This window comes from Telmatherina bonti, assembly GCF_933228915.1.
Source record: "Telmatherina bonti genome assembly, chromosome: 21".
In the NCBI taxonomy this organism is placed as follows: Eukaryota; Metazoa; Chordata; class Actinopteri; order Atheriniformes; family Telmatherinidae; genus Telmatherina; species Telmatherina bonti.
In genome coordinates, this window is record NC_136630.1 from 12,780,869 (window position 1) to 12,795,669 (window position 14,801).

At 38.2% G+C, this 14,801-nt stretch overlaps 2 protein-coding genes across 2 annotated transcripts; one reads left to right on the plus strand and one right to left on the minus strand.

Annotated features, from left to right (window-relative positions):
* Positions 1–2,170: 2,170 nt before the first annotated feature.
* Positions 2,171–6,677, minus strand: rgrb (retinal G protein coupled receptor b; the record flags this gene model as incomplete). Its single annotated transcript, XM_079260342.1, has 7 exons — positions 2,171–2,311; positions 2,582–2,695; positions 3,124–3,241; positions 3,348–3,501; positions 4,689–4,810; positions 6,144–6,300; positions 6,602–6,677. 7 exons carry the CDS (start codon positions 6,675–6,677, stop codon positions 2,171–2,173), a joined length of 882 nt encoding a protein of 293 aa, XP_079116468.1.
* Positions 6,678–11,325: 4,648 nt separating this feature from the next.
* lrit1b (leucine-rich repeat, immunoglobulin-like and transmembrane domains 1b) lies at positions 11,326–13,998 on the plus strand (the record flags this gene model as incomplete). Its single annotated transcript, XM_079261378.1, has 4 exons — positions 11,326–11,447; positions 11,793–12,250; positions 12,482–12,787; positions 12,929–13,998. The coding sequence occupies 4 exons, from the start codon at positions 11,326–11,328 to the stop codon at positions 13,996–13,998; spliced, it is 1,956 nt and encodes a 651-aa protein (XP_079117504.1).
* Positions 13,999–14,801: the final 803 nt, after the last annotated feature.

Consider the following 14,801-nt stretch of genomic DNA (forward strand, 5'->3'; position numbering starts at 1 on the left):
CATTGTGCTCTCTTCCTGAGAATGTGTTGCTGCCTTTTTTTGTCTACAGCTTCGACCAAAATAGATCACCGGTCCACATAGATACTTTGCAACGGGCAGTCAAATGGTCTGCTGGTTCCAGGAATATGAAGCTAATCTTTTGGATTCTTCAGATTCTCCTGCAATAATCCCACAGGTGGAAGAGGGGCAGAAAAATTATGAGGATAGGATTGTATCCAACATGTAATACCAACTAATGAGCAGCTTGTTTATGTGCTGGAGGGATATTCAGCATTGAAGAGTCAGCTCCATAACAGCATTCCTGAGTCAGCTTTTCCTTAGAAGAGTCAGTGTTTTCCAACTTCAGCCTTTTCAATTTACTTCAGCCTCTTTAGGGACAGTTTTACAAAAAAAAAAAAAAAAAAAAAAATAGAACTGCAAAATCTTGAGGAATGACATTACTAACGTGTTACTTACCAGTTTAGTTTAGGATTTTGGCATTTATTGTGCTAATTTTTATTCAATACAGATGGTAAGGTCATCTATTTGCTGGTATTTGGTCAAAACCTTCAGTTAGAGTAACCAAAGTTTTGTCATTGCACAAATTATTCTTTTTTTTTGTTTGTTTTACTTGTCCTGTCCAGCATTAAAGCAAGCAGAATGATGGTCTGGTTGCTGTGTTGCGCTGTGCAAATGTGCTTTTTCAAGTGGATATATATATATATATATATATAAAGATCCCCTCGATAATTTATTTATTTATTTTTTTTAATCTATTTATGTTTTATTTGTATTTTTTACATGAATAATCTTAATTAACTGGTCTTAACCGATTTCACAGTGATCAGCAGTTGCTTAAATAAATATGTAGAAAATATTTAAAATCTTGAGTCCATGAATGTCTGTCCATTCAGTCATTGTGATGATATGTCTATATGGACACAGATGTGTTTACTATTTTGTTTATTTGGAGTTGATTTAAGCCTAGATTCTGACACTGTTTTCTCATGCAAATGTGACTGCTCCTCATTAACGCCTACCTACTTCTCTCCTGTTAAGATGAGCCAACATTGACATTAACAGGATTTTGGATGCTGACCAGAACGTTCAGGTTAGTGTGACTGGATAGTTTAGACAAGATATTTATAGTAAATGTTTTTTTAGCAAGGAGCAAAGTGGAATGAAAACAATCATGGGAAACAAATGTAAAGGAGCAAATGGTTTCATTGGCAGTGTTGCTGTAAGCGTCTGTCAGGTCAGTGTCAGATTAAACCACCCATAAACAAAAGTTTATCTTAAGGTACTTAAAGTTTGTTGAGTCACTCCATTAACAAGTCTTTGGATTCAGTGGTCTTTTTCATGTGCATGGAGAAGTAGTTATTGTGCAGTTTCTCTTTCCTAGAAACATAATTTGCCTTGTTTTTACGAGACATCAACACAGTGAATATACAAAAGCAGCTATTAAATAAGATGTGGAATGCAAATTTAGCTGGCGGTAACTTAACATTAGACTTAAAAACAAAACGTCCAATTTACTAATGTATTCATGATAAGAAAAAAAACACACTTCAGTAAACAGTGACTGTACCAAGGATAGCGGTCAGACTCGTTTCATCCTAGGTGCAGCCTAATTGCATAATGGAGTCTTAACACAGTAAATGCTTCCTCCCTTTAAGTAGATGTTACATCACTGCTAGTAGTCTACCCAACTAAAATAAAATTGTTTAACCTGCTTGATAATTACTTGAGACCGCCGTGCCATGAAAAGTCATCTCCGGATGCTGCATTGTCACTTGCAACAGTTAGGCTTTTTAATTACAACAGCTCTGCAATTCCCACTGAGAAAAGCCTTGATAGAAAGCACACAGCAGACACGCAGCAGCATCTTTTTTATTGTGTGTTAAATGGGGATGGAGAGGTGAAACCTAGAGACAACTTGCTGGAGAAAGATCTTTAAAATTGCATCGATCCAGCAGGTGTGGCTGCGCCAAACAGAAAGAGTCCTGAGTTTTGACTACTCTCCAAATGGGACGTGGAAAGAAAAAAAAAAGAATCAAAAGAAACTAAAACCAGTGTTTTGGGCATCTCAATAGCTCCACAGTATCTACTTTACAACATCTTAGTATGTTCGTGTGAAGGACCTATCATAAGAGAAGATGGTGGTCTGAATTTTTGCAGAACATACTTTCTCTCATTTTGACTTCTTAATATCTGGCTCAACTATCTTCTGTCCGGTGAGGAAGTGCCAAACGCCGCCTCGGTAGAACTCATTTCCAAATGAGTACAGAAGAGCATTGAAGAAGGGGTTTGTCTTCGCAACAACTGGAAGCACCTACAAGAAAAAACAGCAACAACAAAAAAAAACCAAACAATGTTTCTATTCCAGTACATAATTTTATTTGGGGGTGGGAGGAGTTTCGGTATAAATAATAGTTAAAACAGATTCTAGTATTTATTGTAGTTATTGCTAATACAGTAAAGTTATGAAAATCTTCCCTCAAGGCAACACTTAGCCACCGCACAAGTCATGTAAATTGAACAAGAAATTAATAGTCTTGAAAAAAAACTAAATGTGTATGAAGAAGAGAAAACTAGTGCTCACCATTCGAAGCTTTGGAGAGACGACTTTCACATTCTCAAAGCAGGCATAGATACACATGAGGACGTATGGGCCCCAGCACGCCAACATCACTCTCAAAGGCAAACTGGTGTTAAACTAGAACATATATTCCACAGTGTTACATGCAGCGCAGTGGACTTTAGATGTATAACAAGCTACACAAAGGAAAAAAATCATGTTGCGCAAGAGCAACGTGAAACTTAGTGTCATGTCAATTGACAAAACAATGACAACGTTACTGTATATGACAATGTTTAAAACAAACCTACCTATTTATGTAACTTAAATGAGCATAAATAAGCCCTAATCATCTAGCATCACCTAGCTAGCAAAAGCTAGCTCATTGACTGTGATTTTACATTTATTGCACAAACCTGAGATACATGTCAGTGTTTTCATCAAACTGTAGACAAAAAACCCATAAAGTACACTTTCAACTCATTTTTATAGTCATCAATAAGTGTTTAGAAATGCAAATGTAAATTTCAGCACATTTCTATTTTGGCAAATTGCAGCATATTTACCCTGTGATTATGGATCTTCTTGAAATGTTTGTAGATGGAATCATAACACGACAACATGGTGATTGCTGGGAACATCAAGTAGAGCACCACCAGTGTTAGCATGTAGGTGATGAAGTCCCTGTCAACAGGAAAATAGCGTGAGTAAATGGTTGCGTGAACGCAGCATATAACTACTGGTTTTAGAGCGCGACTACAGTATGACTCCTGTAGTTACATAACTCTACCTGTCTCCTCTGGTGTAGTCCAGTGTACAGCATGTTCTCATTGGTTCAAAGTCATAGACACCCCATCCCATGAGGGGAACAGCAGCCCAAAAGATGGAGAGGGCCCAGATGATAATGCTCATCGTCACAGTTGTACTCCAGAAGAGCTTCTGTCCTGTAAATTCAAATGTGCCAACAGTCAGTTTGGATAAAAATGATAATGATAACGATGATGATGATGTCATAAAGGGAAGTAAAAATTGTTGCTAAGTTGTAACTGGATGTGTGACATTTAGTTAATTTTAGTGTTTATATTGAAAATATTCAGAAATATAATCTCAGAAGAATAAATTTTATATGAAAGATATGTTAAATATATGATCAGAATTATATATTAAAATCAACCAAACCCCACTTATGTCCCCCTAATAACCTAAAAAGACAATGCAAGTCTTTCAAGAGCTGATCCGTGCCACCATCAGTATTATTTTGTCAAATTCCTTTTTTTTACACACAGAAAAACAGAACCCCACTCTAATACGCTCCCATCCACACCAGAGCTCCTCTCATTCAGACTGGGAGCAGTTAGCTAAATCACTTTTCTGCAAGTTAAGAGCCTGAGGGAGAATCAGATCCTCTCAGGTCCAATAAATTAGACAATCTCAAGCAGTGTAATCATGTGAGAGGTGTTGTGTCTACTTGGGGGGGGAAGTTAGCCTGCAATCAGAGTGGTAACCACAGTGTTGCTGCATGACTGGATCTGTTGAGCAGTAAGTCAGTTGGAGGTCTACTGTTGTACCCATGATAAGAGAGGAAATAGGTGCAAGGGACCATTGGCTCTCCACTAAATGTTGTATATACATTATATATATATATATATATATATATATATATATATATATATATATATATATATATATATATATATATATATATACATACATACATACAATGTATATATATATATATATATATATATATATATATATATATATATATATATATATATAGATATCTATCTACCACAATGCAGGTATGAGAATCAACAGGGTGAATCCATTAGTTTTTCACTGTTGAAAATAGAGTTTATTTAAACAGATATAAAATTCCAGCCTCAAGGTTTTTTTTTATCCTAGATGGCCTTTAGAGATAAGGTAGGCTTACCTTAAAAATGTGATCATTTTTCACTGAAGTGAGCACTTTCTGCAGAGTACGTTGTGACAATAAGGAGGAACATGCAGCTCTTAAAGTTTAAAGATACACCAGATGTTTTGTGTGCCGTGCCATAGATAATCCATATGTTTGTTGTGGTGTTTCACTGTGTTTTTTTCTAGTGCAATTGGGGTCATTTTGTTTACTCACTGGTGCAGTACTGGTGATATCTATCCCAAGCAATTGTAGCCATGAAACTGATGGAGGCCAGCACTGATATCATCCCCTGGAAACCATGATAGGCACAACCATCTTGACCAAAGGGCCAATACCTAGTGATGAAAAAGAAATTTGTGTTACACTTCAGTTTACCGCAATCCTGCAATTGACTGTCAGTAGGGTTCAGAAAACAATCCTCCTTGGGGCTGCAGCTCAAACCGCTGACCATCAGGTCACAAGACAAGCGGCTCTACCACCTGAGCCACTGCCACCCCCAATAACCTGCTTTAATATAATAAAGATGATTTTCTCAAGATGGAAATTGCCTCTGATAATTAATGCAAACTGGGCCTTCATTGGTGAGTTTGCAGAGGTCAAGACATTCCTTGGGTGTGTGTAAAAAGCCCCCATTCCAGCTATCTGCTATCTCCCTCTAATCAATTTTTGGATTTGGAATTTGTTCTTTGGCTTTTTAATCAATATGATCTCTTATCTTGTAACTAAGCTTCAGTCACGGCTCTATTGTTTCTGTAAAGCTCCTGCTTCAGTTAACTTTTGTTTTATTTCCTGTTTTATTTGATAAAGGAGTAACCCTTGTTTTTTATGTGGATTTTTGTCAAATGGTTGACTTGTTTTTATGTCAAGTTGGGATTTTGAAGCTCTGTGTTAAACCCTGGATTTATGTTCTCTTTATTTCCTGCTGTTGCAGAGTCATTTATAAATTTAACAGCTTTCTTGTTTCCATTGTATCCAGGCTCTCTGTGCCCACCACGCAGCTGGATCCTAATCATTACAGATTGTAACACCAGACATATTTAAATGTGTTACATGATTTTGTAAGCGACAAAGGAATATGCTAGATTATAAATGTGGCATGTCTTTGAAGGAGGCATAATACTTCAAATATAGACTTTTCAAAGTTTTCGCTTGCACAATATCTATATTATTCTGAATGAAAAAATATGATGTCTTTAAAGCAAATTTTCAGTCCTGATTATTTGTCTCCATGTGTCACCAACACAAACATCTTCCATTAGCATGCAGTAAATCAACTGCCTTGGAGTCCAAACGTCCATCTGTACAAACATGCTTACTGTGTGCACCAGTGAAGGCACATCTTTATTTTTATTTTTTTTTTTTTCAGACTATGAAAACCCATTTTAATGAGACAATCAAACACTATATTTGTTCTCCAGTGAGTAAAAAAGACCTTGTTCTGTAACTTCAGAGAGATTTGCTTGCAAAACTTTTTGCCTGAAAGAAGTGGATTGTGGAGTGGATTACAGAACCTAGAAGCTTACATGGCTTGAGCTGGATAATATCAAAGACTGGGTTAATTCTGTTAAAGGATTTCATTTAAAAAAAAAAAATGCTCTGGACCTTTACATGATAAAGGGTCAGTAAACAGAAAGCACATTTAATAATACACAGTCCTCTGTGTTATACCTGAGATAGCTAGCATATGCAGCTGTGAGCCCGTTTAAATTCAAGCTTATGTCAGCCAAAGCGAGATTAAACACAAAGAAGTTACTGGGTGTTCGCATCTCCTTCACTGTTAGGAAGGCCAGGATGCTGATGGCGTTGAGGAAGAATCCAAGTAGGCCTGAAAGTAAAAACAAGTCAGTTACTTCCTTTTAAACCTCAAAATTACAAATTTGAGGTTTCAACCACATTGACATAATTTTGAATTAAACCTAAATTTGGCCCACAAACAGTAAAACATGAATTGGGTTTGAGCCATTTTTGGTTTGCATGGTGTAAACCTGGAAGACAAAGTTGAAGATTCTAATGTTGCCCTCCTTAATATAAAAAACATGGAGACAATGCAAAGACTATTCAGTCTCTGCAAGTTCCACAAACTGGACTGAGTTGACTCTTGATCGTCCCACGTACAGTCCACTTACCCCCAACAAGAAGCGCAGAGCCGAAAGTAAACATGTCAAAATCAGTGAATCCCTCTGGTAATGTATACGCTCCCATGTTTAGATGCACAGATTGCAATTTGCACAAAAACTCAGTCTTTTTTCCTGCTGCGTGTCGAACCACCGTTTCCTCCAAAATATCGCCTTATAAAGGCTCTTTCACGTGAAAAAGCACAAGGAGACTAATCTCCGTAAAACCCCTTTTGCAATCCTCTGGGGAATGTTGTAACGAGCACTCTCCCCAAACTTCCTACAAGTTTATGATCGAAGCAAAGTTTGCGCGACTGCTGCTGCGCTATTAGTTGATGTAAAAGGTAACAAGATCTGAAATGGGATTTTCAAACCCTGTGTTTACAGATACCACCTTCCTTTCTTCAATGCTAGTTTATTTAATTCAGCTTTTGTCTGATAAGGACGCAGAGGGGCTTCATGGGAAATGTAGTTTTTTTTAAAGGTGCAGCGCACTCTTAGTCCGATGGAAGTAAAACCTGAAATGACATCCTTCTTTCATATCTTTAGGCAAGATTGTGATTTTTTTCACCCTCTACAATTATAAAATAGCTAACAATTAAAGCATTTTGCATTATTAACACCCTGTTTGGCAAATCTGATATTGATAAATCCTGATTATTTTAACATTCACCTCTACCACTTGTCACAGGGCTGCAACAAGCCCAAAACGTACCAGATTCACCTCCAAGAGCTCTCCTGACAAAATTATTTCATTGAAACTGGCTTAGCCCTTTATGCTCGAATTTTAAAACACAAAGGAAAGTTTTCAATTTGTGTTTTCCATTAAAGTCATACATTTGTATATGTGGTGTCTGGTTCTACAACTTCTGCTCTCACCTCTGAGTCTGTCAAATCCTGAATGTAGACTTTTCTATTTAGAGATCTAAACATTATTTCTGTTTTTAAATTCAAATCTTCATTCCACAATTATCTATCTATCTATCTATCTATCTATCTATCTGTCTGTCTGTCTGTCTGTCTGTCTGTCTGTCTGTCTGTCTGTCTGTCTGTCTGTCTGTCTGTCTATCTATCTATCTATCTATCTATGACCTGTATATCCATTACAGGTCACCAGTCCATCACAGGGCCAACCCAGTATGTATGGAACCATACATATTTGTTTATGCTCATTTGAAGCTTAGAAGAGCCTGTGTTACTGATTGTTTGTTTGTGCAATATGGCGTCAGATTCGATCTGACTACAAAAAGGAAAAACAAAAAAAGAACTTTGTCAGACCTGAACATTTGCAGACTATCCATCCTTTCTATCAGTAATTATGTATATTAAGGCAACTGATAACTGATATCTTAATATAATGTCTTAAGCAGAACAAAAAAAAAAAAATGATTGTACATTTGTAGCCTGCTGCTAACAGAGATTGTCTCTCAAAAAATCTTTACTCTAAACTTTAAATTGTGAGTTATAAAAGTCAGCAAAACTGTCAAAATCAATTCATATAGATGTGTATCTGTCACACTGTTTGCTAAAACAACCTTTAAAAAATCAGGACAGCAGAAAAGTGATCTCTGCCTCTTGTAGTAGCATGAACCCTTTAAAATGTAACATTTGGGTAGGCTCTGATTGCTCCACTAATCTCTCCACAGATTACCACAAACTCATTAACCACGTAGTTACGATGTGTCCCAACAGCATTATAATACCCTTTTTCTGAAGCTGCCCATATTGTCCTGACTGAGGGTCCAGACTTCCTCACATTCAACGAAAAAAAAAAAGGCTGCAATGTCGATCCTTGTGACTGCATCTGCTGCTTTGACACATGGGATGTCAAAATGTTGTGATTTGATTTGGACCATCTGATTCACAAGTTGCTGCCCCTAATCCAAACAACAGGCCTGTGCATTTGTTCAAAGCTGATGGAGCAGTAGGAGGTAAGCTGGAACATAAAGCAACACAGCTCTGAATTTCGCAAACGATTCAATACCACAATCTGTTAAGCTACTGCAGCTGAGGGTGATGAAACTGGTGCCAGCACAAACCAACCCAACAGAATCATGAATGCTGTGAATTTAGCTGAAAGAAATACAGACATGAAAAGTTCACTAATACGGACGGCTTTGAGTGAGAATAATTTTGATTTTGGCCAGTATTATATCCACCATCAAGCACTGATTAGCTCTTTTACTTCATTCTCAAGATAAAAAATGCTAAAGTAACACTCAAGTACCATCTCATTTAATGTCTCAAGTCTTATCTCTTTGCAATCTCGCTTCATTATGTTTCATTAGGAATGAAAATTTGTGACCTGACCCAGTCTGTAATCGTTTCACTCATGTGCTTGTATCTTTGCAGCCGTTAAACATTAGCCCATTGCATAATCTGTTGGTTTTGCAATAAAACAAAGGTTCCTGTGTTGCGTTTGTGCTGAAGCCCAGCAGCAAGTTGATGAATGAAAGTGATTTTTGTTCATTCCTACGAAAGTATAAAGTAGCATTACAAATAAGAAGTAGTGTTAGTAGGTGAACACAGGTCCTGTTTCCAGGTACTGGTGCTTTAAGGTGATTTAACTTTAGATGAGTTTTATCCAATTTTTCTGCAAATGTCTATTTTTATTATTCTGCAATTTTTTTCCAATGGTATTATTTAGCAATCTTGTATATGCTGTTCTTTTTTTAGCCATCCTGTTTGATATCAGCTGGACCTCAACCACTAGGGTGAAATAGTATTTCTTAACTTAACAGAAAGCTATTTAGCTGTTTTCTTATTGTCTTCTGCTTTATGAATAATGATTTTTTTCCAGTACAGTTTACAAGGACTGCTAGCACAAAGCTTGAGGAGCCAATGAGAGGTTTAAAATAAGCATCACTTGCCTTTTCTTAGTGATCACTGTAAATAGCCCCATAGAGCTCATTAAGATGCTGAGAGATACTGGACCAGTTAGGCCTCTTTTCCCTGGAACAAGCTCACAGTTTGGTCCTGGAGTGCAAACACTCTCCATTATGTTTAGATTAGGTGTTAAACTTGCCTTATAATCTGAGCCATCTGGGTCCATGTGAGGGATCTCCCATGATGCATCAAACACTTCCCTCCTTTTCTTCCTCCTCTTTCTCCATGCATTTTTGTGGCATCACTGTACTTTGTAGGCAAAAAACTGAATTACTTCTTAAACCGAACAACATAAAGATGTTGCTTTTGAGAAAGACTTTTAAATTTGAACTAATTTCAAAGAAATAGCTTTTCAATAATTTTTCACTTTTACGTCATATTCTACACATTAAAGCAGGAAGAATTTATGCAAATGCTTCTCACTTGATTAAAATTAAGTTTTTGAAGACACGGCCATCTCATCTTTAAAACAAGATGCCTATCTCTGAGGTTATGCATGTGGATGGTGATAGGGACAGGTGCAGGGTCAAACGTTTTCTTGTCTGGGGCAGCCCTTCTGAAAGAAATAGAACACAGATATAATAATAAGGGACAGAGCGATGACTGGATTAAAGGATTTGAAATCACCCTGCCGTATATTTAAACCTCTGCACCTGAAAAAAAAACCAAAAAACCAACAACTCAGGCACTGTGACAGCACATGCGTCATTCGCAAAGTGCGTCACAAGCAGACACACGGATGTAATACAAATATAGAAATACTTATACATACTGTAGCACCTATACTGCTGAGCAAGCAGCTTAACTGCCATTCCTTTCCTTTCTATTTGGTGTGATAGAAAAATACAAAAGAGAGCTTTATAGATTTATATATAATACATAATAAATTATTGTAGCTATCTACTATCTTTTCGGCACTAAATCAAGAAAGTAAGTCTGTCTAACATTCAAGGTAAAGTCCTGACTTGTAACTAATTTTAGTTTTCTTGGAATTAGACGACCTAAAAGTAGAAAAAATTAAAAGTTTTTTTTAAAATGGATATTTAAATCAGTGGTTACTTGAAACAAAAAAGTTTCATATTTATTCCATTGCGAAACGATAAATACTGTATGAAAATGATGCCAGGACTATTCATCATCACCCTCTCTACACTGCCATCTAGTGTGCATTTGTTGCTATATAACTCCATTTTGTTTTTGTATTTAAAGTAACTACGATACTTGAAGATAGAGGAGAAACTGAAGGACTTCTTATGAATCTTATTTTTTCATTCTTTTCTGTTTTATCATTAATTCTGACTGGTTATGAAGTATTTAAAGATGGTCAAATGTTAAAGTATGGCAGCTTTCACCGGACTCTAGCTATTTTAAAATATTCGCACTTTCACATATTTGTTGCCTACCTCAAATGTGTCAGTTTCACTGACCCACAAGTAGTGGATTTGGAAGATTTGGCTTCATTTACCTGCATCCTCTACTTTATCAAGCTGCTGCACCAGTCAGCACGTTTCATGCCGTATTTAACCAGCCAATCGATTGTTTTTAGAGTGTTTCTCAGAGAAAGAAAATGCAAAGTGTGTAGCCTATCAGCGTCCAGGAAAGAATAGCCTAATCGTGTGAATGAAAATAACCCAAGTCCTCCTCTAATCCCTGCCTATCCCTTTTATCTGAGGATTCAGACCAGTCAGAACAGTGTGGAGCTGTGAGCCTGAGAACTACCACAATGCATCGGAGGTCCTGTTAGACCGTGTTCTTACATCTTATCTTTCTTTTTTATTTTCTTTTTATTTAGTCATTTTTAAAAAATTGTAGTTTAGATCCTTGGAGTTTGCTTCTTACAGGGGGGAAACATGAGTCGTCACTTCTGTGCTGCTTTTTGTTTGGCTTTTGTTTTTCTTCCTCTGATGAGAGCTTCATGTCCTGCACAGTGCAGCTGCTTTTTCCACAAACTAAGCGATGGATCAAAAGCAAGGTAAATTATTTGCATTTTGTTCACAGCTATTACTATTTTGTTGTTTCTAGCATGCAAGCCATGTTTAATTTTCTGCAGCTTTTCCTTTATTCACTCACTCTGTATTGTGAGGGATTAACTTGGGGTTGCTCTTTAATCTCCTTTGCTTGTTACTGAACAAAAGGTTAGGTTACTACTTTTTTTTTTCTCTCTAAACCTGAAATGTTAATTTTAACAAAACAGAAACTTTGAATACAATTTAATACAACTTAAATATAGTTCTAACCCCATCTACTTTTAAAGCATCTTAAAGCAGTTTTTGTGTACTGTCATCTAAGAAATAATATTATTTCTGTCTTTTTTTAGGAGTGTGCTTTGCAATGATCCAGAAATCACTGCGATTCCTCCAAACTTCCCCATTGATACATCCAAGCTCCGCATTGAGAAGACAGCAATTACACGCATTGCCAGCAACAACTTCCACTACCTCAACAACCTGGAGTTCCTCTGGATGTCTTTTAATTCACTGAATGCGCTCAATGCAGACAGTTTCCGGGGTCTTTACAACCTGGATGAGCTCAGGCTGGATGGGAACTCACTCACATACTTTCCCTGGGAATCTCTGACTGACATGCCTATCCTGAGGCTCCTGGACTTGCACAACAACAAGATCTCTGCTATCCCTACATCTGCTACCATGTATATAAAAAACATCACCTATCTGGATTTATCCAGCAATAGCCTCACCACCCTTCCTGCTGAGGCTCTCTCCATGTGGCTGAGTGTAAAACCACCTCAAGATTCGGAATCTAAATTAATTCTGGGTAAGTATCAAGCTGTAACGTTTTAGGGCACTGGAAAGTTTGCCTTTTTTTTTTTTTTTTTAAAGCTGCCTTGTTTTAGTAAAGGGATTAGTCTAATTATAGCTATTGTGTGCAGTGCCAGTATGTCAAGGAATCAGACTAATTGTTCTTATTTTAACTCCCAGCTTTTGTCTTAAGAAGTCTCAGCATGGTGTTAGCTAACAGTCGTTGTTACTTTTGGTCCCTTTGCAGGTCTTCATGACAACCCATGGCTTTGTGACTGCAGACTTTATGATCTGGTTCAGTTTCAAAAGTCCCCCTCGTCATCTGTGGCTCTCATCGACACCAGGCTGAAGTGTGCTGATCCAGAGAGCCTTTCAGGGGTCTTCTTCACTGAGGCGGAGCTGCAAAGGTGCCAGGGCCCTCGGGTCCATACAGCTGTGGCTCGAGTTCGGAGTTCACTGGGCAACAACGTCCTGCTGCGCTGTGGAACTGTTGGAGTTCCGATTCCCGAGCTTTCTTGGAGCCGTGCTGATGGCAAGAAAATGAACGGCACAGGTGAATTTCTCCTAAGCTAATTCCATTGTGCTGAGTTTAGAAAAGCATCTATTTGTGTCCAAGCCCAAATGTCAACGAGATTAAAGTTCTTCCATTTGTGTCAATCTGTTAAACCCTGGCTGTCTGTTTCCCTTTTTTCAGTTCAGGAAGAGGTTTCAAAGGAAGGTATCATCTGGTCGATTCTGAGTGTGCCTGCGGTCTCCTACAGGGATTCTGGGAAATACGTATGCAAAGCTACCAACTTTGTGGGCACTGCAGACGCCATCATCTCCTTAGTGATCACAGATTCCATCCGATCAGATGAAGCAGTAGGTGGCGCGTCTAAGAGAGGCAGAGGGAAAAAGACTGGTGGCATTGGCCGAGCTGCTTACCAGGAGAAGCTCATCGCCAGATATGTCCCCCCACCTACCAGCACTGCTGCACAGCCCATTATCGAACCTCTTAATGGTAAAGGTGTGACTGGGAAGTATGAGATTGAGAGCTACAGTGTCTCTGATGATGCCTCACCAGGACGAGGCACAGCGTCGGAGTCCAAGAAGCCAGATGAGGGGGGCCAGGATGCTTTGAGTAACTTAGCAGCCAATGCCTCATCGTTGCAGCAAATTCCTGAAAAGAGGGTGGTGCGTTCGGTAAAGGTGATTGGAGACACTGACCACACAGTCTCTCTGAACTGGCGAGCCCCTACAGCCACAAACGTTACCGAGTTCAGTGTCCTGTATGCTGTGTTTGGAGAGAGAGACATGCGGCGAATCAGTGTAGGTGCTGGAAAGAACCGGATCACCATTGAGGGCCTTGTGCCAAAGACAAAGTACATTGCTTGTGTTTGCGTCAAAGGGTTGATCCCAAAAAAGGAGCAATGTGTAATCTTCTCAACAGACGAGGCCGCCAGTGCCAGTGGCACTCAGAAGCTCATTAATGTGGTGGTGATAACGGTGGCGTGCGTGATCGCTGTCCCGCTGACTCTGATTGTGTGTTGCGGGGCGCTAAAGAAACGTATCCAAAAGCTGCTGGGGCGACAGGCGAAAGAAATGCAAGACTCCTACGTCACGTTTGAGACTCTCGGCCCAGGGGGCAAAGCCAAAGGAATGGAGGGGGAGTATCTGACCCGGCTAAATCCTGATGAATCCAATAGGTTGCTCTCAGCAAGATCAAGTGTAGACTCAGAGGCCGTAGCCAGGACTGAGGGGCCACCTAATGAGTACTTCTGCTGAAACCAAACAGAACCTCGGTTTCAAGAGGATGCACTTTGTTTTGCCTGCGATGTTGACAGATGAAGCGCTGAACTGATCAAAGACTTCAAAACTGAAATGACCCTATTTCATGGGTATTCAGCAAACTTAGTTGGTTCTGTCAGCGCAGGATATATGAGATTATTTTACAGCCTTGTGGGACTAAAATCATCCATTTGTTTGGTTGGAAGCAAAAAGGGAAGCTTAACACAACAATACAGTTTTAATATTGGTGTAAGTGTGTGAAAATAACTTTTATTTTTTTATTTGTCATGCACTTTTAAAGATAATGTTTTGCCTAGAAAATTGTGTCGATACCCTAAACTCGTGACAAACCCAGTGATTTTTTTTTCTTTTTTCCAGAATGTCAACCTTTGCTTTGTGTTTATTTAAAAACAGAACGTGTGTAGACAACCAGCAGTCTGTTTAGTCTGTTTTTTATATCAGTTTAATGTTGATGTGCCAGGTTTACTGTTGGCTCAGAAACCTAAAATACAATGAATTTTATAACATGTAAATATTTGTAATCTGAAATATTTATCTATGTATGAATGTAAGGACTGAAAATAAATATTTTTTATATTTACTCATCCTTACAAGCTTTATTTTCTTCCTTGATATCTGAGATTATATATTTTTTTACAAGACAGGATTCATGTTAATTTAACTGAAGGAAAATGTTTTCATGATCTGGTGGTAAAACTAATTCTCAGACAAATGATGGTTGAGTCTTCTGAAGCCAAATACAGCTTTACAGAGCAGTCAGCACGTCTGTAAGAAAATAA